Source organism: Colobus angolensis, unplaced genomic scaffold (assembly GCF_000951035.1).
Source record: "Colobus angolensis palliatus isolate OR3802 unplaced genomic scaffold, Cang.pa_1.0 Scaffold3, whole genome shotgun sequence".
NCBI lineage: Eukaryota > Metazoa > Chordata > Mammalia > Primates > Cercopithecidae > Colobus > Colobus angolensis.
Window position 1 is genome coordinate 1,354,496 of NW_012116265.1, and position 26,882 is coordinate 1,381,377.

A 26,882-nucleotide genomic window follows, 5' to 3' on the forward strand; every position below is an offset into this window, starting at 1 on the left:
TGCCTTTTGTAACATTGTTTTGTATATCTGGTTTTCCATATCAAAAGTCTGTAAACTTTGCATTAACACTATAATCTACAATAGAAGCTTTGTGAGCATCTGAAAGAGAATGAAATAGTAAGTCAAGTCTGATATTACTGGGTTGTTCCATACATAGTTAAATAAGAATATCGATCCTTCCAAAAATCTAAGGGTAGACCAGTTGTGGTGATTCATGCCTGTAATCCCAGCACTCTGGGAGGTCTAGGTGGATGGATCGCTTGAGGTCAGGAGTTTGAGACCAGCCTGGCCAACATGGTGAAATCCTGTCTCTACCAAAAATATAAAAATCAGCCAGGTGCAGTGGCATGTGCCCATAGTCCCAGCTACTTGTGAGGCTGAGGTGGGAGAATCACTTGAACCCTGGAGGAAGAGGTTACAGTGAGCCAAAATCTCACCACTGCACTCCAGCCTGGCTGTGTCTGTCTCAAAAAAAAAAAAAAAACAACTAAGTGTAAAGAAGAGGGCTTAACCATTTGAGAAATAAACATCAAGGTCTGCCATGATTAAGCTACCTTCTTAAAAAGCATTAATGGATTACAATAGTTTCAATAGTTTACATGGTTTTCACTCCTTAAGTTCAATGAAAATTGCATATGTTGTTTTTACTCTTGAACACAGTGGTTTATACTATATCAGGGTGGTTAGTCACAAGAAAGACGCAAACACAGAAAGGATAACCTTATCCAACTTCAGTATTATTTTAGTAGTAATGTGTACAAAATCCAAAAACTGCTTGGGTGACCTTTGGAGAGAGCAAGCCTAAGAGATGAAAACATTTACACCTTTTAATTAAATTATACTGTCACCACATAAAAGTGTGAGGTTCAACATTTGTTTTCTTAAAAACAGAGCACTAAACAGTTTAATACAGGACCTAACTGATGGCTAAGATGTTTCTAAAAGGTATGCAGAACCCTTAAGACTATACTGCATCAAGGAGTTCTTTTGAATTATGTATATTCAAATGATGGTGTTATAATTTACATTGAAATGCCACAACAAAATCTTGATAAAACAAGATATAGGAGAAATAAAAATTGATTTCTGAACCAAATGTGTAGTACCTTACCCTAGAGTAAATCACTGGGAAATATAGGCAGAAAACAATTGCATATTCAAACTGGAAAGATTCATAGCACGTATACTTTTAAAAATAAACTTCAAAAAACTGTTTTATCAGTTTAGTTTTTTTTTTTTTTTTTGAGCATGTCTTTTCTAAATAATTCTCACTTATCATTCCAGAAAATATAACAGTTTGTAAGAACTCATGCAAAAATGTTTCTCTAAGGCCATGAATTGGTTTGCTAAGTTGCATTGTTTTATTCAAGTAAAAAGCCCTTCTAGAACAAGGAGTCTGTAAAGAAAACCAATCACCTTCAACTCTTGGGCCTGTACACCTGTTAGGAGCTCTATCACTCTGAAAGCCAAAAGACAGAATGCTCATTTGAGCATTTGCAAAATGTTCTCTATTTATATTTTTTAAAATCTAATACATGTAAGTTTTTCTGGCAGATTCTTTCTGTATGTTACAAAACCAAACATCAAAAGCTCAAAGGAAGATAAGAATCCCTTTTTCTTAGAAAGGTCAAGCAGATCCTTCTTGACATCATGTCTTTTACACAATGGCATATTGTTCATATAAAAGGTCTCTTATCCTATAAAAATCTTGACAAAGGCAGCCTTCTAATCCAATGCGTCCAGTTTCCGTCTAGAAACCAAATAAAAAAAATTCTTTAGTACATTTTCTATTCATTAATATGCAGACATAAAAACTGAAATATATGAAATAGATTATGATTGGTCAGGACACGGGTTGCTCTGATTCATAGCATATGGATATAATACTGAAGTCATGAATTTTACATAGACACATAAATGTCAGAGGATTCAAATAATTAAAATTTACTATAAAATTATATACCACTTCTTCAAGAGTCTTTCATAAGCCTTCAAGTCAGTAAGACTTCTGTAAGCCTTTGAGGTCATGATCATGAACATAAATTACTGATCTTCAGTTTTGTGAAAATACCAATCAAGAATTACAGAATTTCAAAATGACAAAACATCAGAAGTATGTGTTCAATTCAGCCCTTATTGAAAACACACTTACTCTGCGGACTGCCACTTGATTGTTGCAAACAAGTACACCTCCTACAAATTCAGCTTGAATCCCCTCCCGTAAGAGAACTTGCTTGAAGTCTGACAGTCTTGGTTCATTCATAAAAACTGACTGATGTCCAGGAACCTTAGGTAAGGTCAAAGGGGAAAGAATAACTTCAAGTAAAACACCAGACATACAACTGTACTGAATAAAGTAAAATATTACATGAGCCCTAAGAGATTTTCTATTATTCCCTGAAGTCCTTTGACAGATCATTTCAAGACTGCAAATCACATTCCAAGTTGTTATTCTACATTTTACCCCATTATTTAACATTATAAAGCCCTTCACATTTTCTGTTTCACAATCAGTTTTGTTAGTCATGTCTCATTATAACAGAGACATTTGGTAATGCTATGCTCTTCCCTCACCCACTTGCCTAAGGGGATTAACTAGAGTGCCATGGGCAGGACTGAACCAAAAATTCATTTTCTAGATCCCAGTCATTTGCTTACTTCAAAGTACAATTCCTCCCTAATCCCATTTTCCCTGTCCCTCCTTCCTCAGAGCAAATGCAATGGATGCCATAGGTTCTACGATCAGTAAGGAAAGTGGTTCTTGCCTAATGCTGCTGCTTTCTGCTTTGATATTACTTTGAAGAGCTTTAGCTTTGGAACAGAACAAAGAAACATTCTAATTCCTCCTCCCAATTTTGAGGGTTGTACTAGAAGGGAATCCAGTGACAGAGGCTGTCTCTCTATTCTTAATTTCATAGTAGGGCTGAAGACATCACTTGACATGCATGTAAGATTCAGTTTTAATATTTTTCCAAGTTTAATTACCTAGAATCTTTGCTAGTTAACTAGATACCTCTCAAGAATATGTAAATGCTAGACTAAATTATATCTACACTTAATTAAAGATTTCTAACTATATCAAAGCCAAAAGTTGTTTGAACTGAATGAAACATAAAAAAAATGGAGTGTACGACTTTTGGCTGGGGGCGGTGGCTCACACCTGTAATCCCAGCACTTTGGGAGGCCGAGGTGGGTGGATCACCTGAGGTCAGGAGTTCAAGACCAGCCTGGCCAACATGGCAAAATCCCATCTCTACTAAAAATATAAAAACTAGCTAGGCCCGGTGGCTCATGCCTGTAATCCCAGCTACTTGGGAGACTGAGGCAGGAGAATCGCTTGAACCCAGGAGGCAAAGGTTGCAGTGAGCCAAGATCATGCCACTGCACTCCATCTTGGGCAACAGAGTGAGACTCTATCTCAAACAAAACAAAACAAAACAAAAAACACACCAGTATGACTTTCTTAGAAAACTATAAATCTCCTGACTGGAAGCAGGCAGGTGATCTTCATACTCATCAAACTTAAAATTTAAAAATCCATACCAAAAAAACAAATCATGAAACAATTATGTACCTTAAAAGATTTGCTAAAGATAGGTCATTCCTTAGCTGTATAGAATTGATATATACACAGAGACAAACACGCAGAAGCATGTTGTAAGTTCTCTTTTTTAAAAACTCCAAAATCAGCCCAAATGTGAGACATATTTTATGTTCAAGACAGGGTCTCGCTCTATCATATAGGCTAGATGCAGTGGCACAATCGTGGCTCACTGTAGTCTTGAACTCCTGAGCTCAAGCAATCCTGCTGCCTCAGCCTACTTAGCTGAGACTCCAGGTGCATGCCACCATGCCAGCTAGGTTTCTGACAGGGTGTCACTATGTTAATCAGGCTGATCTAGAGCTCCTGGCCTCAAGCAGTTCTCCCACCTCAGCCTCCCAAAGTGCTAGGACTACAGGCGTGAGTCACTGACCCCAGCTGACACATTTTAAATGGTTAAAAATAGAAAAGCTTCCACAGACCCCCTTAGTTTTGGAAGGGGGAAAAAAGAAACCAAAAGACATGAAAACTAGAAGGATGAGAAATTCAGGAAGAAATCAAAAAAGCACATGCTTTTTTTACCTCATGAGGTGGCAAGGGTTCCAAAGTAGGAATGATTTCACTTTCTTCACCTGTTTCTTTTTCATCATCTCCGAACAGACTTTTCATGGCCTTTTGTTGTGCTATAACACTAGAATCTGAGGGAGCGTCCACTTGCATCTCTGAGTCTTCTCCATCATCCTTTAGTTCTCCTTCTTCTAAAATAACCCCTGTGTCCACTTTGGAAACTCTCATATCTAAGACACCATCTATCCAAGCTAATTCAGCATCTTTTGCCTTACAAAACTGAAGAGAGCTGACAAGTGAGTCTTTTAATCTCACCTAGATATGCAAAGGAGGGGGAGAGAAATAAAACCCACAGAATACAGATTAACAAATTAAATATAACCTATTATCATTTTCTGCCCGGTAATATGTTAAAATTGGAAAATCTTTCACTCATCTGAGCCTCACAATGACCTGCAATGACCTCATTACCTTGCAGATCATTGGGCCCCTGCCTACTTTCCAAAACAGAGATTCTTAACCCTGACTACAAAATGGAATCACATGGCAATTAAAACAAAAAGTGTATCAGAGCCTGGTATCTAGTGTTTCTAACATAACTGGTAAGACTAAGACCAGAACACTGAATCCCTCTGACCCTCACAAAGCTCCCCAGATGATTCTCATGTACAGTCAAGGTTGAGAACCACTGATCAGTCCCATCCTCTAGTACTTGGCATACTTCACTAGGTACCGAACTGCTTGTCCTTTCAGAATTTCACATCTCCATATTCTTGGAAGGTTGCTTCTTCTTACTCTGCCCAGAATAAATTTCCTGCCTGGTATGTGCACATCCATTTCTTCCGGATATAGACACCACTCCAGCCTTAAACTGACACCATCTCCCATTACCAGACAAAGTTTATCTCTCTACTGTGCTAGTCCTATATTTGGCATCCGTCTCCATTTGTTCCAATTAGGAGTAGAACCTTGATATCCGGGAATTCTTCTAAAACTTTTTAATTCTTAAACAATGATTTTCCTCACCTCTGTACTTTTGCAAATATGGTTCCCTCTGCCTAGAATGCTCTTCCCCCGCTTCCCTACTCTGTCTGTCCTGACAACCCATGTAAACATCACTTAGGATTAGTTATCACTTCCCGCAGGAAACCTTTTCTAAACCTCTAAAGGTGGGTGGTTTCCCCTCTTAATACTCTCATAGCATCCTATACTTCTTCTCTCAGAGGCACAACAACGTGATAAATGGTATTTCCTTGTTCTAAGCCCCATACCGTATCAGGACTGCTAGGGCAGGAGACTGTCCATGTCTGTCCGTCTCACACATCTCTGTATTTCTAATGTTATCTGTCCTAACCTGCCACAAAAAGTACTTATTTCTACTCACTGGCAACTCCTGGAATGTTTACCTGGTAGATGTGAGTTTCACTCGTGGCATCAACTGTTTCATGCAGCTTTGGCATGTACACTTTAATATCTTTCCCACCAAAGGCGCGACAGCACTCTGCCAGATCCTGACTGGCCTCTGGTGGGCCATGGACGATGATCAACTGTCGTGGTTTCATCTGATTGATGATTTTTTTAATGGAATCCCCATCAGAGCGTCCTTCATAGTCTATGTAGGTAACCCGGGCTCTGTAATTAGATATGATTATTCAAGATAACTTTTCTCATAATTCTAAAAAAAAACGGCTTTTATCATGTATATAACATATAACACTAGGATTTGAGAAATACACATGTGTTGTAGTATCTGTATGATTTGTTTATTTTTATTTATTTATTTATTTATTTTTTCTGAGATTGGGTCTCACTCTTTTGCCCAGGCTAGAGTGCAGTAGCATGATCTTCGCTCACTGCAACCTCTACTTCCCAGGTTCAAGCAATTCTCCTGCCTCAGCCTCCCAAGTAACTGGGATTATAGGTGTGCACCACCACACAGGGATAATTTTGCATTTTTAGTAGAGATGAGATTTCACCATGTTGGCCAGGCTGGTCTTAAACTCCTGATCTCAAGTGATCTGCCTACCTCAGCCTACCAAAGTGCAGGGATTACAGGCATCAGCCACTGTGCCCAGCCCTATCTGTATTATTTAGATCTTATCTACACCCAAAAATATATACTAAATGATATTACTGGACAAATAAAACACTTTGTTCTCTGATGACTTAAAAAAAATTCCAAAATGATCATTTACTGGTATTATTTAACTAAGTAGAAAGGAGGGGAAAAAAGGTTTCTAACTACTTCAGATCACAACAGTATTTTCCAGACATTAGGGTCTTAGAGATGTTTAAGTCACGGAGTATATTCTATGAAACAAGCAGTGACTCAGAAAAATTAAACTGTGAGTTACACTATTCCCTTTCACCTGCTTACAGACTAAAAAGGCCAGAAATAATTTTTCTTCATATAAATGGACAATTTAATGTTACAATTTAAGTACACCTCTCACCACCAATTCAATTACTTTGGCATTCAAATATCATTAATGAAGAGAAAATATCATGCCACCATATTTCACAAGTCTCTTCATACAAAAATAAATTAAATTTTAAAAGCACAAACTTACTAAAGAATATTCAGAAATTTCGCTTGAAAATAATGTAAATTATATAATTCAAATGCTTGAAATTTTATCTTATAATCTATTTTCAAAATGTCACAGAAGCACTTACTTTATTTCAATAGACTCTGTTGTAGAAATACATTTAGTAGGAACATCAGATAAATCCTGATCCATGGGTTCATCTCCATTTGTCAAACCAGATTCTAATTTGCTTTTTTCTTCTTCAGTAGCTTGAAGCTCTGGCACCAAGAAATCCTCTGGTCTAAATAATAAGTCTCTAATTAGAAGCAGTAAAAAAGCAAGCTAATACTACATAACATATATAACTAGTAGGCAGCGTAATTTTTGGAGTCCTCACATATCTCAAGATTTAAATATACATTTCATCCAAAGCCAATGAAATTTCATATCAATTACCAGATGACTGTATGTATTGCATTTTTTGTTTTTTATGAGATGGAGTCTCACTCTGTCACCCAGACTGGAATGTGGTGGTGCCATCTTGGCTCACCGCAATCTCTGCCTCCCAGTTCAAGCAATTCTCTGCTTCAGCCTCCAGAGTAGCTGGGATTACAGGTGCCTGCCACCACGCCCAGCTAATTTCTTTGTATTTTTAGTGGAGACGGGGTCTCACCATCTTGGTCAGGCTGGTCCTGAACTCCTGACCTCGTGATCCGCCCGCCTCGGCCTCCCAAAGTGCTGGGATTACAGGCGTGAGCCACCACACCCAGCCTGTATTATGTTTTTCTTTTTCTCTTTTTTTTTTTTACACAGGATAGTAGTGTTTTCAAATTTGCAATTACAACACGTGATTGCAGTTGTTTTTCTAATAATGAGTATAGATTTTGTAAATTTTCCATGGTTTCACTCACGCTATATCATATTCCTCTTAATCTCATAAAACTTGTATAATACTTAAGACATAATCCATTGGTAATGCAATCACCAGTCATCCAAAGTTCTCTCTTTTTTTTTTTTTAAAGATAGAGATGGGGGTCTCACTATATTGTCTGGGCTGGTCTCATACTCCTGAGCTCAAGTGATCCTCCCATCTAGGCCTCCCAAAGTGTGGGGATTACAGGCGTGAGCCACCATGCACAGCCCCAAAGTTCTTCCTATTCTACATCTTCCTCTCTTTTTAAGTGGGGAAAAAAGTCTTGATCATGTGATCATGTTTTTAAACCTTTACACAACTAAGTCATAAAACTGCCAGTTTTCTCCTAATATTCTCTATGTTTCTCAGCATCTCTATTTTTATGTTTCAAGTTACAAATCTTCTGTGTCTTCAGTCTGAGGTACTCAGAAAATAACCACGTACATGTGACTAGAAAGATCAAATTCATGAACTGAAAAATGATAACACAGTTAATACCTCCAATTCGCAAGAGAGAAAAGTTTGTTTTGCTCACATACTTGATAATCTCTCCATATTCATCCCATTTAATTCTTTCTTCTGGGGCAGGAAACATAGGATAGGACTTTTTTGCCTGTTTGAAAAAACTTCCTTTACGACTGCCTTCACCTTTCATCATCAAGTCATGCTTCGTCTTATGAGCTGATGGCTGGTCAATATCTTCCTCAATGTCACTCTCATCACTGGAATCTATATCTGCCCTAGGAGGATTTTAGAATAGATCAAGGTCATAAAGTTTCAAAGATATTTTAAATTAATATTTATCTATTTATTACTGAATCAATCCTCAATATTATTAATTCAATATTAACTCAAATGATAATATACAGTTATGTTGGTAAACAACACTGGACCACGTATACAACAGAGGTCCCATAAGATTACTGTACCTTTTCTGTGTTTAGATACATTTAGATAAACAATTACTTAACATGTGTTACAATGGCCTACAGTATTCAGTACAGCAACATGCTGTACAGGTTTTGTACCCTAGGAACAATGGGCCATATCATAGACCCTGGACACACAGTAGGCTATACCATCAAGGTTTGTGTAAACATATATCCGAATGTTTGCACAATGACTAAATCCCCTAACAACACTTTTCTGAGAAGGTGTCCCCATCACTAAGTGAAGCATGACTAGAATGACATTCAATATTACTGGACTGACATTTTATAAAACATAACAAATAAATGCATAACAATATTAGCACTGACAGGATCTGGTATTCTAGACATTTGAAAGATGTCTGTGACAAAATTAAGTCTTATGAAAATTTAAAAATATTTTCAATGAAACATTTAAGTCAAAGACACACTCTTCTCAAATTGCATCCATAAGTTTATAATCTGTCTGAAAATGACTCACTCTTTTGACTGCTCAAGCTTTTTGGCAGCTTCTTTCTTTAGTTTCTCTTTTTCCAAGTATTCCTCAAGTTCTTTCCCTTCAAGCTTCACACGTTTCCTCAACTAAAAAAAAGGAACAGACGAAAGGAAATGTTAATATTAGGGGGTTAAAGCAGTGGGATATGAGATACACCGCATCTCTAAATTGCTCTGTCATCTTTAAACTGATGTTTTTCCTCTGAAATTAATCAAGTTTCCATTACATGCAATTATAGGTCCTACTTAGATTAGTATTAAAATTGAGCTGTCACACATCATCTAGAATGGGTTTAATTTACATCAAACTGGTTGGTCAGGCACAGTAGCTCACACCTATAATCCCAGCACTTTGGGAGGCCAAGGTAGGAGGACTGCTTGAGGCCAGGAGTTCAAGACCAGCCTGGGCAACATTGGTTGACTCTGTCTCTAGGAATAATTTAAAAATTAGCTGGGAGGCTGGGCACGATGGCTCACACCTATAATCCTAGCACTTTGCGAGGCAGGAAAATCACTTGAGTTTGAGACTAGCCCGGGCAACATAATGAGACTTCATCTCCACACACACACAAAAAAAAGCCTGGAGTGGTAGCACACACCTGTAGTCCCAGCTACTCAGGTGGCTGAGACTGAGGATCACTTGAGTCTGACAGAGCAAGACCCGGTCTCAATCAATCAATCAATCAAACTGGTTAAAAATCCCCGATCAGGGAAAGAAAATACAGATAAGCATTTTTATAATTTGGAGTAGGTGAGGCCCAAAAGCCGTAACGAGAAACATAAATAAATGCAGCAACGTGAATGAAGAAAATCTCCCTTTGACATTTTAAACCTCATAAAATAAGAAACTGTAAAGAAAAACAAAAAAGAAACAGAAAAATATCTTCAGCACTGTGACCAACAAAAATTATTTTTTCCTAAGAGCTCTTCCAAATGAGTTAAGAAAAGGATGATCAACACATGAAAAAGGACAAGATACTTAGAAAGGCAATTTACAAAATAAGAAAGACACATAACTACTGGCTATGAAAAGACCCTTAACTTTACTAATTTCTGAAAAGTACAAAATATAAAAAACATAATTGTTTTCATCTATGAGATTGGCAATGCCATACATGGGGAAAGAGTACCTTCTTCCATTGTCTGTGGGAAAATTAGTGCAACTATGTTAAAAGGCAATTTGCTAACATCTAAAAATAAAAATTTATCATTTGACACAGTACTTCTAGGAATTTATCCTACTGAAACAATCACAAATGTGTAAAAAAAAAAAGTACATTAGTACATTGCAGCAATATTTATAATAGTAAAAAACTGGACAAAATTTTAAAATCCATCAAAATGGAATGACAAATCAGTAGTTCTCATATATTTATCTCAGGACTACCTCAGACTCCTAAAAATTAGAGAACTCCAAAGAGCTTTTTGTTTTTGTGGGTTCTATTTCTGAATGTCTACCTTATCAGAAATTAAAACTGAGCAATTTTAAAAATATTTATGTCCATTAAAAAATAATAAAACCAGCCGGGCATGGTGGCTTATACCTGTAATCCTAGCACTTTGGGAGGTTGAGGCAGGCAGACCACCTAAGGTCAGGAGTTCGAGTCCAGCCTGGCCAACATGGTAAAACCCGTCTCTACTACAAATACACAAAGTATCTGGGCATGGTGGCACATGCCTGTAATCCCAGCTATCCAGGAAGCTGAGGCAGGAGAACCGCTGGAACCTGGGAGGCGGAAACTGCAGTGAGCCACGATCGTACCATCGCATTCCAGCTTGGACAACAGAGTGAGACTCCAGCTCAAAAATAAATTAAGTAATAATAACAATAGGCCAGGCGCGGTGGCTCATGCCTTTAATCCCAGCACTTTGGGAGGCCGAGGCGGGTGGTTCACCTAAGGTCGGGAATTCGAGACAAGCCTGATCAATATGGAGAAAGCCCATCTCTACTAAAAGTACAAAACTAGCCAGGCGTGATGGCACATGTCTGTAATCTCAGCTACTAGGGAGGCTGAGGCAGGATAATCACTTGAACCTGGGAGATGGAGGCTGCAGTGAGCTGAGATTGCACCATTGCACTTCAGCCTGGGCAACAAGAGCGAAACTCTGTCTCAAAAATAAAATAAATAATAATAAAACCACATGGCAACATTAACAAATTTTTACCAAAAAAAATTACATTTTCCAAAGCAAAAAAAGATAGTGTGAAGAACGGCATTATTTTATTTTTTTGAGACAGGGTCTTGCTGCATTGCCCAGGCTGGAGTGCAGTGGTGCAATTATAACTCACTGCAGCTCAATCTTCCAGCCTCAAATGATCCTCCCACCTCAGCCTTCTGAGTAGCTGGGACCACTACAAGCACGCACCACCACTCCCAGCTAATTTTTGTATTTTTTTGTAGAGACCGGGTCTTGCCATGTTGCCCAAGCTGGTCTCAAACTCCTGGAGTCAAGCAATTTGCCCTCCTCAGCCTCCCAAAGTGCTGGGATTACAGGCATGGGCCACTGCATCTGGCCAATAGCATTATTCTATATTTTTTCAAATCTCTTTAACGTCTAGCTAAACAGAAGACAGCTGGATTCTCACATTTGCTTCTCCATTCACTCTCTTGCAATATGCTGTTTTGGTTAAAGTATACGAAGAAAATCCAGGCTTACACACATGTATAGTTGGAAAGGGAAAAACATGTAAATAGTCCTTTCATGGATATTATTCTTTGATACTACATTAAAACTCAGAAAGTGGTAGTTTCTTAAAGGTTAGTTTTAATGCAGAACCTGAAACCATACCGATAGACTTTTTGTACTATGTTACATTAAATTTTTTTTTTTTTTTTTATGTATCTTACACTCTGTGGATTTTTTCTTCATTTTGAGACAGGGTCTTGCTCTGTTGCCTATGATGAGTGCAGTGGCATGATCACTGCTCACTGCAGCCTCGAACTCCCGGGTTCAAGCAACCCTTCTACCTCCCAGCCTCCTGAATAGCTGGAACCACAGATGTGCACCACCATGCCCAGTTAATTTTTTATTTTTTGTAGAGACAAAGTCTCGCTATGTTATCCAGACTAGTCTTGAACTCCTGGACTGAGGCCATCCTCCTGTCTCAGCCTCCCAAAGTGCTGGGATTACAGGCGTGAGCCACTGCACCCAGCCTGTATCTTAAATTTTGAATGGATCTTTTAATTTGTGCATTATTTTGTCACATAATTAATTGGTTATTTAGAATATACTAGTTCACCAAATTATCCAGATCTTACAAATGCTGACAATATTTTTTAAATCACATTTGCAAATATCACCACCAATCTTATCAGAAGTCTTTTCAGTTTAAGTTGTCAATCTCACAGTGCTGGGTATAAGTTTTCCAAAATTCTAAATTTTCATTTGAAAGTTAGAATTTTATCAGATTTAAGCCAACAAATGTTGTCAATTGTTTTCTTTAGAGTGACAGGCTCAATGTATTAATTTTCAAGAAAATGTCTGCCAAACACCCAAATCTGAATGACCCTGTCATTATTTCACATAAAAATGGTGTTCCAGACTGGGCACAGTGGTTCATGCCTGTAATTCTAGCACTTTGGGAGTCGGAGGTGAGAGGATTGCTTGAGGCCAGTTCGAGACCACTATGAGCAACACAGCAAGACCCAGTCTCTACAAAAAAGAATAAAAAATTAGCCAGATGTGATGAAACACACCCATAGTCCTAGCTGATAGAAAGGCTGAGGCGGGAGGGTCACATGAACCCAGAAGTTCAAGGATGTGGTGAGCCATGATTGTGCCTCTGTACTCCAACCTAGGCAACAGAGACCCAAACTCAAAAAAAACCACACACACAAAACAGGGCCAGGTGCGGTGGCTCACGCCTGTAATCCCAACACTTTGAAAGGCTGAGGTGGGTGGATCGCCTGAGGTCAGGAGTTCGGGACCAGCCTGGCCAACACAGTGAAACCCCATCTCTACTAAAAATATGAAAAAAAAAATAATTAGCTGGGCATGGTGATGCACACCTGTAGTCCCAGCTACTTGGGAGGCTGAGGCAGAAGAATCACTTGAACCCGGGAAGTGGAGGTTGCAGAGAGTCGAGATCACGCCACTGCACTCCAGCCTGGCCACAGAGCGAGGCTCCATCTCAAAAACAAAAAACAAAAAACAAAAACAAACAAAAAAAAAGGTGTTCCCAGAAAAAAGTGGCTAGTTTAACTCACGACTCAAATAAACATACAAGTGTTTTTCTTGGAGACAGTCATTGTACTTTAGTACACAACGCAAGTTCTTTATTAATACTTCCTATCTTGTCACCCAACTTTTAAAAAATCTTTTACTAGGCCAGGTGCAATGGCTCATGCCTGTGATCCCAGCACTTTGGGATGCTGAGGCAGATGGATCACAAAGTCAGGAGATTAAGACCATCCTGGCTAACACAGTGAAACCCTATCTCTACTAAAAATACAAAAAAATTAACCAGGCGTGGTGGCACACACCTGTAGTCCTAGCTACTCAGGAGGCTGAGGCAGGAGAATCGCTTGAACCCGGGAGGCAGAGGTTACAGAGAGCTGAGATCATACCACCGTACTCCAGCCTGGGCAACAGAGCAAGACTCATCTCAAAAAAAACAAGAAACTTTTACTAAAAGAACTCAGTAATATTAGTAACTTTTACTATTCCCTCAAGGACACTTTTTTTCTTTTTTATAGAGACAAGGTCTCACTATGCTGCCCAGACTGGTCTCAAACTCCTGGCCTCAAGCAATCCTCTCACCTCAGCCTCCCAAAGTTCTGGGATTATAAGCATGAGTCAGTATGTCTGGCCCCTCAAAGATATTCTCTTTCAAATTTGTTTTGTTTAATATACCTTTATACTTTGTAGAGGCAGTCTTGCTATACTGCCCAGGCTGGTCTGAAGCTCCTGGTCTCAGGTGATCCTCCTACCTTGGCCTCCTGAAGTGTTGGGAATAGGCATGAGCCACCACGCCCAGCCTCTGAAGGACATTCTTAGGTGAAACTAGCCTTTTTTTTTTTTAATGACAAGTGTATGGTGGTAAAAAATGCAGTGACCACTAGTGGATTTTTAGGCCAAGGTGTAAGGACTTTATGTACCACTGATCTTACTCATCAGTATAAATGTAGGCACAGTGAAAAGGCAAATATCATTTTACCAGTATTATAAAAAATAGCTTTGGCCTTGTGGACTCCCTGAAAGGGTCTCAGGGACTCCCAGGGATCCTCAAACCACACTTTTGAGAACCCCTACATTAAATAATCACAGTACACATATACAATGTACTATTATAAAATTACTAAAAAGCATTCATTTATTTATTCAAAAACATTTAAACGTTTATAATATACCAGGTACTATGTAAGGTAGACCTTATATCTTCTTACATTGTTCAAGAAGGACTCAAGTGAAAATACAAGTCTCAGGATATGTGCATAAATATACACACACATTTTTTTTTTTTTTTTTGAGATAAGGCCTTGTTATATTGCCCAGGCTTGCCTCAAACTCCCAGGCTCAAGCAATCCTCTTGCCTCAATAGCTGGGACTATAGCCACATACTACCACACCTTGCTCCCATCTCTTTAAAAAAAAAAAAAAACAAAACAGATATTAGTATATCAATAAGAAAAAGAAATTCCAGAATATATATGCTTCAAAAATGTCAACAGTTATGACAATTAAATGCAGTATGTAGTCACGGATGGGAACCTGGACAAAAAAGGAAAGGGTAATTATAAAGGACAATGTGGTCATCGGTAAAAGGCGAATGCTGAATGGGGTCAGTGGGTGAAATGGTAGGATGGTATCGATGTTGATTTCCTGATTTCAATGGATGTAACATGGTTTTGCTGGAGATTGCCCTTGTTTTCAGGTAATACACACTGGCAATATTTAGAGATAATGATGAAATATTTGCAATTTTTCTTCAAATGGTTCAGAAAAAGTAATATTGTGTCATGTGTATATAAGTGATAAAGCAAATCCAGGAAAATGTTGACAATTGGGGAATCTGGGTATAATATTTTGTAACTTTCCTGTTTGAAATTTTTTCAAAATTAAAAGGAATGAAAAAAAGGGAATCTTTCTGAGGCTATTCTAGTTCAGGGGCTGCCCAGTGGGGTAAAGGGATGGGAGACAAGTAACAACAAAAAAATTAAATCAAAATCAGATTATTTTCATGTCTAAAATAAATGGGTGATTTACATGTTTAGGGCCAGGAGCAGTGGCTCACACCTGTAATCCCTGCACTTTGGGAGGCCAACGTGGGAGAACTGTTTGAGGCCAGTAGTTCAAGACCAGCTTGGGCAACACAGCAAGTTCCCATCTCTATAAAAAATGTTTTTAATTAGCTGGGCATGGCGGCACATGCCTGCAGTGCTAACTACTTGGGAGGCTTAAGCAGGAGGCACACTTGAGCCCAAGAGTTCAAGACTGCAGTAAGCTATGATCAGGCAACTGCATTCCAGCCTGGGTGACAGGGAATGACATGACCCTGTCTCAAAAAAATAAGTTAAAATAAAAAAGTAAATACATGTTTATATCTGGCATCTCACATTAGCCTAATAACTTATTTGAAAATAAGTTTCATTCAGAAAACAGTGGGATTTTTTTTTAAAACAGTTAGCAACCTACACAGATGCCTTTTACCCACCAATAATCTTTAACAAAGTATTTACCTCTGTGATTTAGTTTATGCCTGTTGCTGTAACAAATTTTTCTCTCCATCTTATTTTTCATTTAAAATATGTAAGAGTAATAGCTTATTCAGAAACAGATTTCTAGAATAACCAACTCTAAAATATTTTTCTTCCTACTCCTTCACCGTATTACCTCCAAGTTACTCCTTTTTCTGATCCAAATCTACTCCAACCTATTAATCCTTATTCGTTGTTCATTTTTGCTCTTTCTAAATGAATAAGACTTGACTTAGAAGGGCATTAGATACACATGAAAAAATACCATACTTGGTAAACTTTTCTTGTCTAACACAATCAGAAATCTGGTTTATTCCATATTCACTTTATTGATCATTCATGAATTCAACCAATGCTCCTACTGAGGGCCTCCAATATGTCAGGCACTGTTCTGGGTGCTAAAGATACCGAAAAACAAGGGCCTTTTTCTCATGGAATTCAAATTCTAGTTGATGGTGGGAAGAGGAAGACAACAAACAAGGAATACATCAGATGGTGACGAGTGCTAGGAAAAATAATTCAAGTAAGGTGATAGGCAGCTAAACCAGGCAGGTATTTTAAATCTGTAGTCAAAGGTGTACCTGAGGGGATAGGCCTCAGGTTTAACCTGAGACCTAAATGACCAGGAGCCAGCCACACACAAAGCCAGGAGAGAACACTATAGGCAGAAGAACAGCTAGTGCAAAGATCCTGATGCACTGTAGGGCATAGAGAAAGTGGAATAAGCTAAAGTCAAAAGGTAGGTGGGGATTAGATCATGTGGGATCTAAGAAGCCTGCCTAAGTAGTATGGATGTTATTGAAAGAGAAGAAGGCAGGCTTTGGAGCCATTTAAGCAAGTGAATGACATGAAATGATGAATGTTTAAAAGATCTCTCTGGGAGTTGTTATCCAATCGGTACAGAGTTTCAGTTTTGCTACATGAAAAAGTTTTACAGATCTGTCATACAACAATGTACATATAGTTAACGCTACTGTACTGTACACATAAAAATGGTTAAGATAGTGAACTATATGTGTTTTTTATTGCTTTTTGAGATGGAGTCACACTCTGTCACCCACGCTGGAGTGCAGTGGTGCAATCTTGGCTCACTGCAACCTCCACCTCTCAGGTTCAAGCAATTCCCCTGCCTCAGCCTCCCGAGTAGCTGGGATTACAGGCGCCCGCCACCATGCCTGGCTAATTTTTTGTATTTTTAGTAGAGACAGGGTTTCACTCTGTTGGCCAGGCTGGTCTTGAACTCCTGACCTTGTGATCTGCCCGCCTCTGCCTCCCAAACTGCTGGGATTACAGGCGTGAGCCACCACACCCAGTCCTCTATTTCTTTTTTTACATTTCTATTTTTTACCTTAGTTAGCTCTGCCCAACACGCTATAGAAATATTCTATTTCTCGATCAGGGTACAGACTAGACAGGTGCATTCAATTTGTAAAAGTTCATCATGCTATACACTTAACGTAGGTTTCAGTATATATTATATTTCAGTCGAACATTTTTTAAACTTCTAGATTTTTGGCTTGAATATGTGGGAAGTGCTGCATTCTCTGAGATAAGACAGAAGAATAGTATTGGGAGTAGGGGAAGAATAAAAATGGTTTTGGATGTGATCAAGTAGAGGGAAAACTGCTAGATAATGAAGATAGGAGGGATAACTGCAAAGGAACTATCGCTAAGAAGGTGAGCAAGGAAAGGTCCTGAGCATCAGCATTAGTTATTAAAAAGATCAAAAACTTAACATTTGATGTTTTGGCTGTTTTCATTTCCTTAGCATGCTTCTGAATATCATTGTCTATTTTTTTTCCCAAACTTAAACCATTTTTCTTTTACTAATTCCTCAAATGATTTATTAGACCTAATTTAATTTCTAGTAATTAAAATTTTCAAATTCAATATTTCCTATCTGATGAAATTGTTTCAAGTATTTCTTAGTTCTTTTAACCTTGTATTTCCAAGCTACTAAATAACCCCAAAGACACCATTTTACTTTGCTGTGCTTGCTCAGAATCCTGGCTCAACAATTCTATAATTATAGTACATATATCTCAGATTTTAGTTACTGATGTTATGCTTTTCTTAAGTAGAGTTGGAAGACAGATATCCCTACCACATAGCTTTTAATAAACTAAACTTTCCTTAAAATGACTGCTAAGGGCCAGCTGCGGTGGTTCATGTATAATCCCAGCACTTTGCAAGGTGGAGTGGGTTAGGGGGAGGGGTAGGGACAACCTGAGCCTAGGAGTTTGAGGATACAGTGAGCTATGATGGTGCCACCGCACTCCAGGCTGGGTGACAGAGCGAGAGTCTATCTCTAATTAAATAATTACATGAGTGCTACAAAGACAAAATGAGAAGCAGCTTTATGATACTGCTTTATGTTATAGGTTTATGTTAAGGTTTAGTTACCTAAACCTTTGCAACTCTGGCAGTTATTAACCATCCCACTATATCAAATGCTACAAACTTTAATGATATACTAGTTTTGAAAAATCGATAGAATTGATGCGCTGGTTATTAAGCAAATGATCTTTGGGTATACTAGTCATTGAGCTAATTGTCTTGTTCCTATAACAGGAGATAAGGCAGCAAATGCAGATGCAGAATCAAGTTAGTATATTTAGTGGTGGAAAGATAAACGAATTCCTGACTCACTGCTTCGACTTCTATGTTAAGTTGGAGACAAGATCATGTGCTATGAATGAAGGCTGAGAGTGAGCTGTAGGATGTTTGAGGAGAAAGAAGATATAAAATTGCCTTACAGTGAGAAAGGGAACATCCTACCGAATGCTGAGTACTGGTGTAGGTCCCCTTCTGAGATGTGAAGTTATGCATGTGAAAACAAATCTGTCTACACTGTAGTGTTTAACTTCAGAAACATAAAGCTGCTTAAGTACAGGCACACACCAAACAAATGGTTTAACTAAGGTCAAACCCTTTCCAGGTGACTAAAACAGAAGTGTAAGAGAGTTAAAGGTATTTGCAAAATTTTGATTAATTGTGAACCACTGAGTTTAAGGCTGGAAGGATGACAAACAGTATAAAGGTGAGGTTCATGAACTGAAAGTCTCAATGGAACCGAAGAGTTGTTGTCATGAGAATAATAGGGAAAGTCAGCTGTAAATTCAGAATGAGATGCTTGGAGACTGTTCAGCCAAAAGAAGGTTACAAGCATGACCACAGGAATAGACAGCATGATAGCAGGAATGGATGTCTGAGGTAAGATGAAGGAAAAGATTAAGAAATAAGGTGTCAAGTAACTGGGAAGAATTGGATAGATCATACACATGGATGCTAAAGTCAATGAGAATAAAGTCCTGAATACAAGTGGACAGGAAGACTGTGAATCAGGGTCAAATGGTGAATGAGTTACAGAATGACCAAGAGATCATTAAATGTCAGAAACAAGGAGGGGTCAGCATATCAGCAGGTCTGAAGGCAAAAACTGCAAATGGAAGATAAATAGCTAGGAAGCTGCAATACAGAACAAGGAAGACATGTACTCCATTCAAAGTACATGCAACACTGAAAGAAAGAGTAATTACTTCAGGGGGCTACAGGATAAAGAACATCTTTAGGAAAGAGTCTGATTTAAATTAAGCAAGAGACAGGAAAGGAACCTTTCAGATATTGAGAAAACATTGTATACGCTTACCCTCTGGGTAAACTAGAGGGTACCAAGGAAAAGTTTAAGAATGAGAACTTCTTTTGAGATCACCCACAGCAATACAATGAGACGGCTCTACAAAAAATAAAAATAAAAAAATAGCCAGGCATGGTGGCACATGTCTGTGGTTCCAGCTACTTGGGAGGCTGAGGGAGGAGGATCCTTTAAGCCCAGGAGTTTGAGGCTGCACGGAACTATGACAGCACCACTGCACTCTAGACTGGGTAACAAAGCAAGACCCCATCTCAAAAAAGAATGAGAGCCTCCAGTTAAGGAACTCTGAAATTTGTGCTATTAAAGGCTCTCTCCTACAGTAATTTTTTTTTTAAGAGATGGGGGTTGGGTCTTGGCATGTTGCCCAGGCTGACCTCAGATTCCTGGGCTCAAGTGATCCTTCCACCTCAGCCTCCCGAGTAGCTGATACTACAGCACACACCACCACTCCTGGCTCTCAAGAGTAATTCTGATCAAAATCCTAAAACAACTTCAAGTTTTATTTTTGGTCACTATTTTTTATACATCATGCACAACGTATCCCCCAAACAGTCTTAAGGTAAAGTTCACATACAAGTGCTTACCTCTATTTCTGTAATTTTTTCAGAAGGATTATCAATTAGGAAACGTGCTAAAGTCCCAGGAGTAGTTCTGTAAGTTAGAATGATTGAGTTTTTAGGATCCTGACACCACTGAATAAAGAGATCCCTTGAAAATCCACATTCCAGGTCAGGTTGGCTGGCAAGCACAACTTTAGGGCTAGGTACTCGGGCCAAGTCAGAAAGACCATGACATAAAGAGAGATGGCGAAACTGAAACGGATTATTTCTTTTGTCTTCAAAACATCTCATCAATTTATCACTCATCCATTCTACCTAATATGGGAGGAAAGATGACAAGAATTAGAAATCCTATAACTTCAATATATTCTCTAATAGTCAAGGAATCTGAGTTCTATCTTTTACCCCCACTGGTTGCTTAAATTTGTAATGTTTTGACAAGCAGCTTATTTTCTGCTTCCATTTCCCATTAGATTATCCCACCCTAGTTTTCATCCAAAAAAACCCCGATTTTTGCATTATATTTCACATGTAAATCACCTTAAATCTTTTTGAAAAGGCAAGGTATATGTTCTAAATGAAAATCTTACTCCCAGAGATTGCTATTTCAAGGCAAAAAGCTTATTTAAAAGAAAGAACAATGAATTCTAACATGTATATGCTATGAGGTAGGTTCTATTTTTGTCCCCATTTTACAGACTGGGATACTAAAGAGTTAGAAGAGAAGCAATTTGCCTAATCTTTAAACAGGGACAAAAGGGAAACTACTTAGTAGAATAAATACAGATTAAATGAAATAATACATTTAAAGCACACAGAACAGTAAATGGTTAATAGCAAGTTATCATCATTACTAACAATCTCTTCAAGGGAAAAATAAAATCCAAAAAACAATGAAGACACCCACTTCCACAGACCCAATCACTGTAGCAAACTTCTTTATTACAAATGACAACATGAGAACAAACCTGGGATTTAGAAAACTCTACCACATTGTAACTGACATTATTTAGGAGTGCCAATGAGTAAACACCCAGTCCTGCATCTTTAGTCCTCCAAATCTGATCAAGAAGTTGAGCAAGTTCCAAAACTCTGCCTGCTGTGTCCACTGCTATTAACACATTTCCATCACCTCGAAGTGTTTCCAAGACATTTGCTAGAAAACAAGAATGTAAAATCCCTATAGAACATAACAATACTATGCTACAAAATTACAGATAATTTTATCTCTCTGTTTTTATTAGAAAGACTATAATTTACAAATAAGCAACTACTAGGCCAGGTACAAAATGAAGGAATTTTGTTCAGGTCATTACAATTGCTTTTGATTCTGTTAACTATCTCTTTAGAAATTCAGTGTCATTAACTCTCAATCTTTTTTCATTGAAAAATTATAAATCAGTAGTCCTCAACACTCTATACATTATAATATACATGGAAAATGGTGTGTGTATCACTGAGAAAATTGTTTGGCTAGCCCAAATGTAACTAGCCTGGTGTTTCTGGGCTACCCCGCCACCCCAGTGAACTTTGTCCCAAATTTATGTACATACATATATATACACTCACATAATTATATATACAGCCATCCCTCAGTATCCATGGGTACTGGCTCCAGGACCCCCACGAATACCAAAACCATCAGATGCCCCAAAACCCTCATATAAAATGGTGGCCAGGTACAATAGCTCACACCTGTAATCCCAGCACTTTGGGAGGTCAAGGCAGGAGGATGGCTTAGTCCAGGAGTTCAAGACCAGCCTGGACAACATAGGGAGATCACATCTCTATAAAAATAAAAAAATCCAGCCTGGGTAAAAGAGCGAAAGTCCGTTTCAAAAACAAACAAAAAAACAAACAAACAAAAAAAACAAAGAAACCTGTACTTATATTCCCTAAATATACAAAAAGCTACAAAATAATAATAAGGACATGAAAGAATACGTACTCAGAAGCTGCTCATCTCTCTGTTTTCTTCTAGGCTGTACATATGTAGCATTGAATGAATCTGTGATAAGTAAGGAAGGCCTGCTTAGCATTTCCAGGGAACATCCATTTAAATGGCTATAAGAAATTTTAAGAAGAGGAATATTTTATAGCATTTCAAGTAAACAATAATAGCTTCTCTTACTTAAAAAATAAGCAGCTTCATTTATAAGGTGTTCCCTCTTCTAACTATAAAAGTAGGCACGCTCATTGATAAGAAATCTAGTAACTTCAAACAAGTATAAAGAAGAAAATAAAAATCTTCCAGAGTACCATTACTTAGAGATAACTGACATAATATTTTGGTGTACATCCTTCTAACCATGTAAGTTTTTCTATTCACACATTTTTTTTCTCTTTTCGCCCTGTCTTATGGTACTGATACACATATGTATTTTTCAAAGCTGATATCCCATATACATTCCTATATACTCAGTTCTATATCCTGGTTTTTACTCATGACATAAACTTTTTTTGTAAAATAAATGTTTAACAGTTATAAAAACATTTTATTGTGTCTACACTGTATTTGATCCCTTCCCTTTATTAATATTTAGGTCACTTATTTTTGCCATAATAATCTTTCAAAGAACATTTTTACAAAAGCTTCAATTGCATTTCTGATTGTTTCTTTAGGTCACATTCCTAGAAATGTATTTACTGTAATACATAGTACTGCTAAAAGGCCTTCCAGAAAGATTTAACATTACCCAGAAAAGTTCAACCAAAAAGACTGACCAATTCTACATACTTCCCAGAAGAAAACCACCATTTAAAAATAATTTTTGACTACTGCGGTGGCTCACACCTGTAATCCCAACGCTTTGGGAGACAGAGGTGGGCAGATCACTTGAGCCCAGTAGTTCAAGACCAGCCTGGGCAACATGGCAAAACCTCATCTCTACTAAAAATACAAAAATAGGCCGGGCGCGGTGGCTCAAGCCTGTAATCCCAGCACTTTGGGAGGCCCAGACGGGCGGATCACGAGGTCAGGAGATCAAGACCATCCTGGCTAACACGGTGAAACCCCCGTCTCTACTAAAAATACAAAAACTAGCCGGGCGAGGTGGCGGGCGCCTGTAGTCCCAGCTACTTGGGAGGCTGAGGCAGGAGAATGGCATAAACCCGGGAGGCGGAGCTTGCAGTGAGCTGAGATCAGGCCACTGCACTCCAGTCCGGTTGACAGAGCGAGACTCCGCCTCAAAAAAAAATACAAAAATAGCCAGGAATGTTAGAGAGCACCTGTAGTCCTAGCTACTTGGGAGGCTAAAATGGGAGGATCACTTGAAGTTGGGAGGTTGAGACTACAGTGAGCCGTGATCGCACCACTTGCCTCCAGTTTTGGCAACAGAGTGAGACTCTGTCTCAAAAAAATATATAAAAATATAAATAAGAATAATAATTTTAAGGGTATCTAACAAAAAAAATAATTTAAATTTTCTCTTTTTTGACTTTATAACTTTTGTCCATTTTGCAACTGGTATATTTTTATTAATAAATTAATACTTGATTTTATATATATGTTGCAAGTTTTTGGGCAACTTGCTGCAAATATTTTCCTACTTTGATTTTTTTTTTATTCGTTGTTTCAGACATTTGAACCTGTATGTCATCAAATCTATCAAACTTTTCTTTTGTAACTTGGTCCATTATTTTTATGCTTACAAAGTCTTTTCCAATTCAGAGATCAGACTCACCAATATTGCTTCATTTCTATTTAGTTCTAATCTATCTGAAATTTCTTTTGTTATATAATTAAAACGACACAAATTGACTTTTTTCCAAAATGGTTGAATCCTTCAATACCATTTACTCAAATAGCCATGCCACAGTTTGCCATGGTTACTACAAGACTGAATGAAGGAGGACGAACACAGAAATGAAAACTTAAAACAAAAGTAACTACTTTAAAGGAAGGGATCAGGGGAAGAAGAGAGCTCCCTGCTTCTAGTGAGCAAAGGCAGCCGCCTTGAGCTTCCACAGCCCTTCATATTTATTGGGTAGAAAGACCAGGGAGGAGGAGGTAACAATTGGTTAATTGACCACAGGTTAATTGACCACAGGTTAATTGCTTAATTGACCATAGGTTCACATTACTGCTAACAGGCTTCAGATGTGCCTAGTCACAAGCAACACTTGCACTTGAGGCATGACTGCCCTCAGCATTCCTTCTGGGTGGCAAACACAGTTTGTCAGTTTGCCAACATTCTGCATTTATGAGAAGAGTTTGCTGTTTACTCATCTAGCCTCCAGTGGTATACTGAGTTGATCACGACCCTCACTCTTTCAGCCTGCAACATAACCATCCTTTCCTCATTAATCTACGGTTATAAGTGTCTAAAATTCAGTCTATTTGTGTTAAGTATTTCTTAATACAAAGATCCTGAGCCTACTGTAATGTAACACAAAATAGCTATGAACTTAATGTACAGATAAAACAAAACAAGCCTGTAAGAGACTAAACACCAAAATATTGTATAGTAATGCTCTGAGTGCCACATGAAGTATGTAAAATCATAACTAGCATTGAGTTCAAAGGGACTAACTTTAAACATACAGGGCAGTTATATTAGATGGTAATTATATTATGTGCAGGGCAACTCCCGTTTTTAAAACTATCAGAGCTCATGAAACCCATTCACTATCACAAGAACAGCATGGGAAAGACCCGCCCCCATAATTCAATCATCTCCCACTGGGTCCCACCCACAACACATGGGAATTATGGGAGCTACAAGATGAGATTTGGGTGGGGACACAGAGCCAAACCATATCACGTTACAAAACAAAAGAACAACCCATCCACAAAGTTTTGTTAAATAGCAGGTTGAGAACTTGCTATTATTTACATAATTTCATATTTAAAATTCATCTCCTTTGCAACATCTCCAGGGAGGTATCTGTTTTGTAGAGTGTATAATTAACGTGTAAATTTTTAAAATCTTTTATGTCTTATAACATACTTTTCCCCCTTACTATGTAAATAATTAATTTTGAAAACATTCTCTATTTGATGCTTTTAAGTTGCCCTAAATTTCTGGTAACCAAAATAAAAACTGTGTTTCTTATTTTCCCTTCAAAGAATAAAATAATACTAATTGCATTTCCTTTAGCTTTTGTCTTGATATACCTACATCTCCCTCTTGTGGTTGAAGTCAACTGCATAAACAATTTCTTCTTCGCCATCTTTGACTATTTTCCATATTGTTCCACCTATCATATGACCAGCTGGCAGAGGTGTGATAGACAGGCCATGTCCTTTACCTACGTCAACAAGGTAACAATACTCAGATTTCTTTTACAACCCTAAAGAAAGGTTATTTATTTCTAAATGATAATATTTTAATAGGTAATCCTGTATATGTAATAACACAAAATTCAAAAGTAAAAATGCATATAGTGAAAGCAGGCTTCACTCTCCTGTCTCCCAGCTACTCTACTCCCTCACTGGAGGCAAACATTCTTGTTACTTTATTATGTATTCTTGTAGAGATATCTGTGCTTATAAGTACAAGGCTAGAGATTAGATTTAAAAGCTAGTACACTATTAAATTATTTAGTATGAACTAGCAAATTTTAATGTATATTTTATATACACAATTATCAAACGTTTCCATTTTTGCTAACCTCTAAACTAACAGAATAATTTAAATCTCATTGCGCTAAAGAATTTATCCCACAGAAAAACTAACTAGAAGCAAAACTGTTGAGACTGTTGTTATTTCTGGGCTAAATCTTCAGAGTCCATTATTGCACTATTTTATCAATGCCAGGGTTCATTTCTATGAAAATATCTAATACAATTATCTCTGTAGATGATAAATATGACTTAATATAGGACTTCCTGACCTAATTCAATAATAAACTTTTTAATGTCCAATGCTAGAATTCATTATCTACTCTGCTGCCATAGCACTTCATTTACCCCAATCACTACATTTAGCCATCTCAGCTACCTTGTCACCTCAATCTAACTGTAAGCTCTGAGGAGGAGGAAATGGCCAAATTATCTTTTGTTTATTATACATGGTAAACACTAAATGAGTCTTTCCCAAGTTAAATATGAAAAAGCCTGAGCTATCAACATTTTGTTGGCGTTTATTCTGAAATATTTTAAAATTCAAATGGAAGTTAAGAGTTCTATATCAAGGCAGAATGTGCTAATTTTTTTCTTCTTCAGACCATAATGCCTGTAATTTTCTCTCTGAATTTTCCTCAGTATTTTCTAGCAAGTTAAACCCCATTCGTCTAAGTACTTACTACTGGAAATTCTTTTTACCTTTCAAATTCACAATCTGAGAGAATTTTAGCTGCTGTATTTTATCAAAGGCTGCATCCACATCATCTAATGTAAAGAGTGTAAAATCTTCCGTATTGTGTCGAGACTAAAAGAATAACACAAATAAAGGTGAAAAACTATCACTGAAGGAGTGCTAACAAAATTTTTTTAATTGCTTAAATTACCTGATAAAGATCATACATGAACATCTGTCCCATTTTATAAACAGGAATGGTTGCATAGATAGCACAGTTCAGACCCAACTTTCCGACAGCATACGGGAGGGCACCAAGGTGGAGAGGATCAGGGTGAGACAACAGTACTGCATCAATCTGGTGAACATGCCTACAAGAACACAATCGAAAGGACTACTTCTTGAATCTTTTCAGAGGGTAAAGAGAGAATATTCAAAATTATTCCCCAATTCTGGATTGAAGACTATGCTGGGGCAGAAGAGCAAAACTAAGAGCTAAAATTATGATTACCTATGAATTTCAATTATTACTATCTGTGCTCTGCATAGCTATAAAAAATGTAGTATAAGGTACACTTAAATATATGGTGTGTAGACACATTTTAAACAGAAAAGACCAGGTGTGATGGTGCACACCTGTAATCCCAGCACTAAGGGAGGCCAAGGCAGGCAAATCATTTGAGCTCACGAGTTCAAGATTAGCCTGGGCAACATGGCAAAACACTGTCTCTATAAAAAATACAAAAAAAAAAAAAAA

At 37.8% G+C, this 26,882-nt stretch overlaps 1 protein-coding gene across 1 annotated transcript; it reads right to left on the reverse strand.

Moving 5' to 3' along the window:
- CPSF2 (cleavage and polyadenylation specific factor 2, 100kDa) lies at positions 1-26,500 on the reverse strand. Its single transcript, XM_011949393.1, has 13 exons — positions 26,337-26,500; positions 26,152-26,257; positions 25,007-25,136; positions 21,835-21,950; positions 20,855-21,042; positions 19,911-20,201; positions 8,960-9,060; positions 8,089-8,289; positions 6,785-6,937; positions 5,515-5,740; positions 4,124-4,423; positions 2,153-2,287; positions 1-1,750 (listed from the first exon to the last, which is right to left on the reverse strand). The coding sequence occupies exons 1-13, from the start codon at positions 26,367-26,369 to the stop codon at positions 1,658-1,660; spliced, it is 2,073 nt and encodes a 690-aa protein (XP_011804783.1). The 5' UTR covers positions 26,370-26,500; the 3' UTR covers positions 1-1,657.
- Positions 26,501-26,882: the final 382 nt, after the last annotated feature.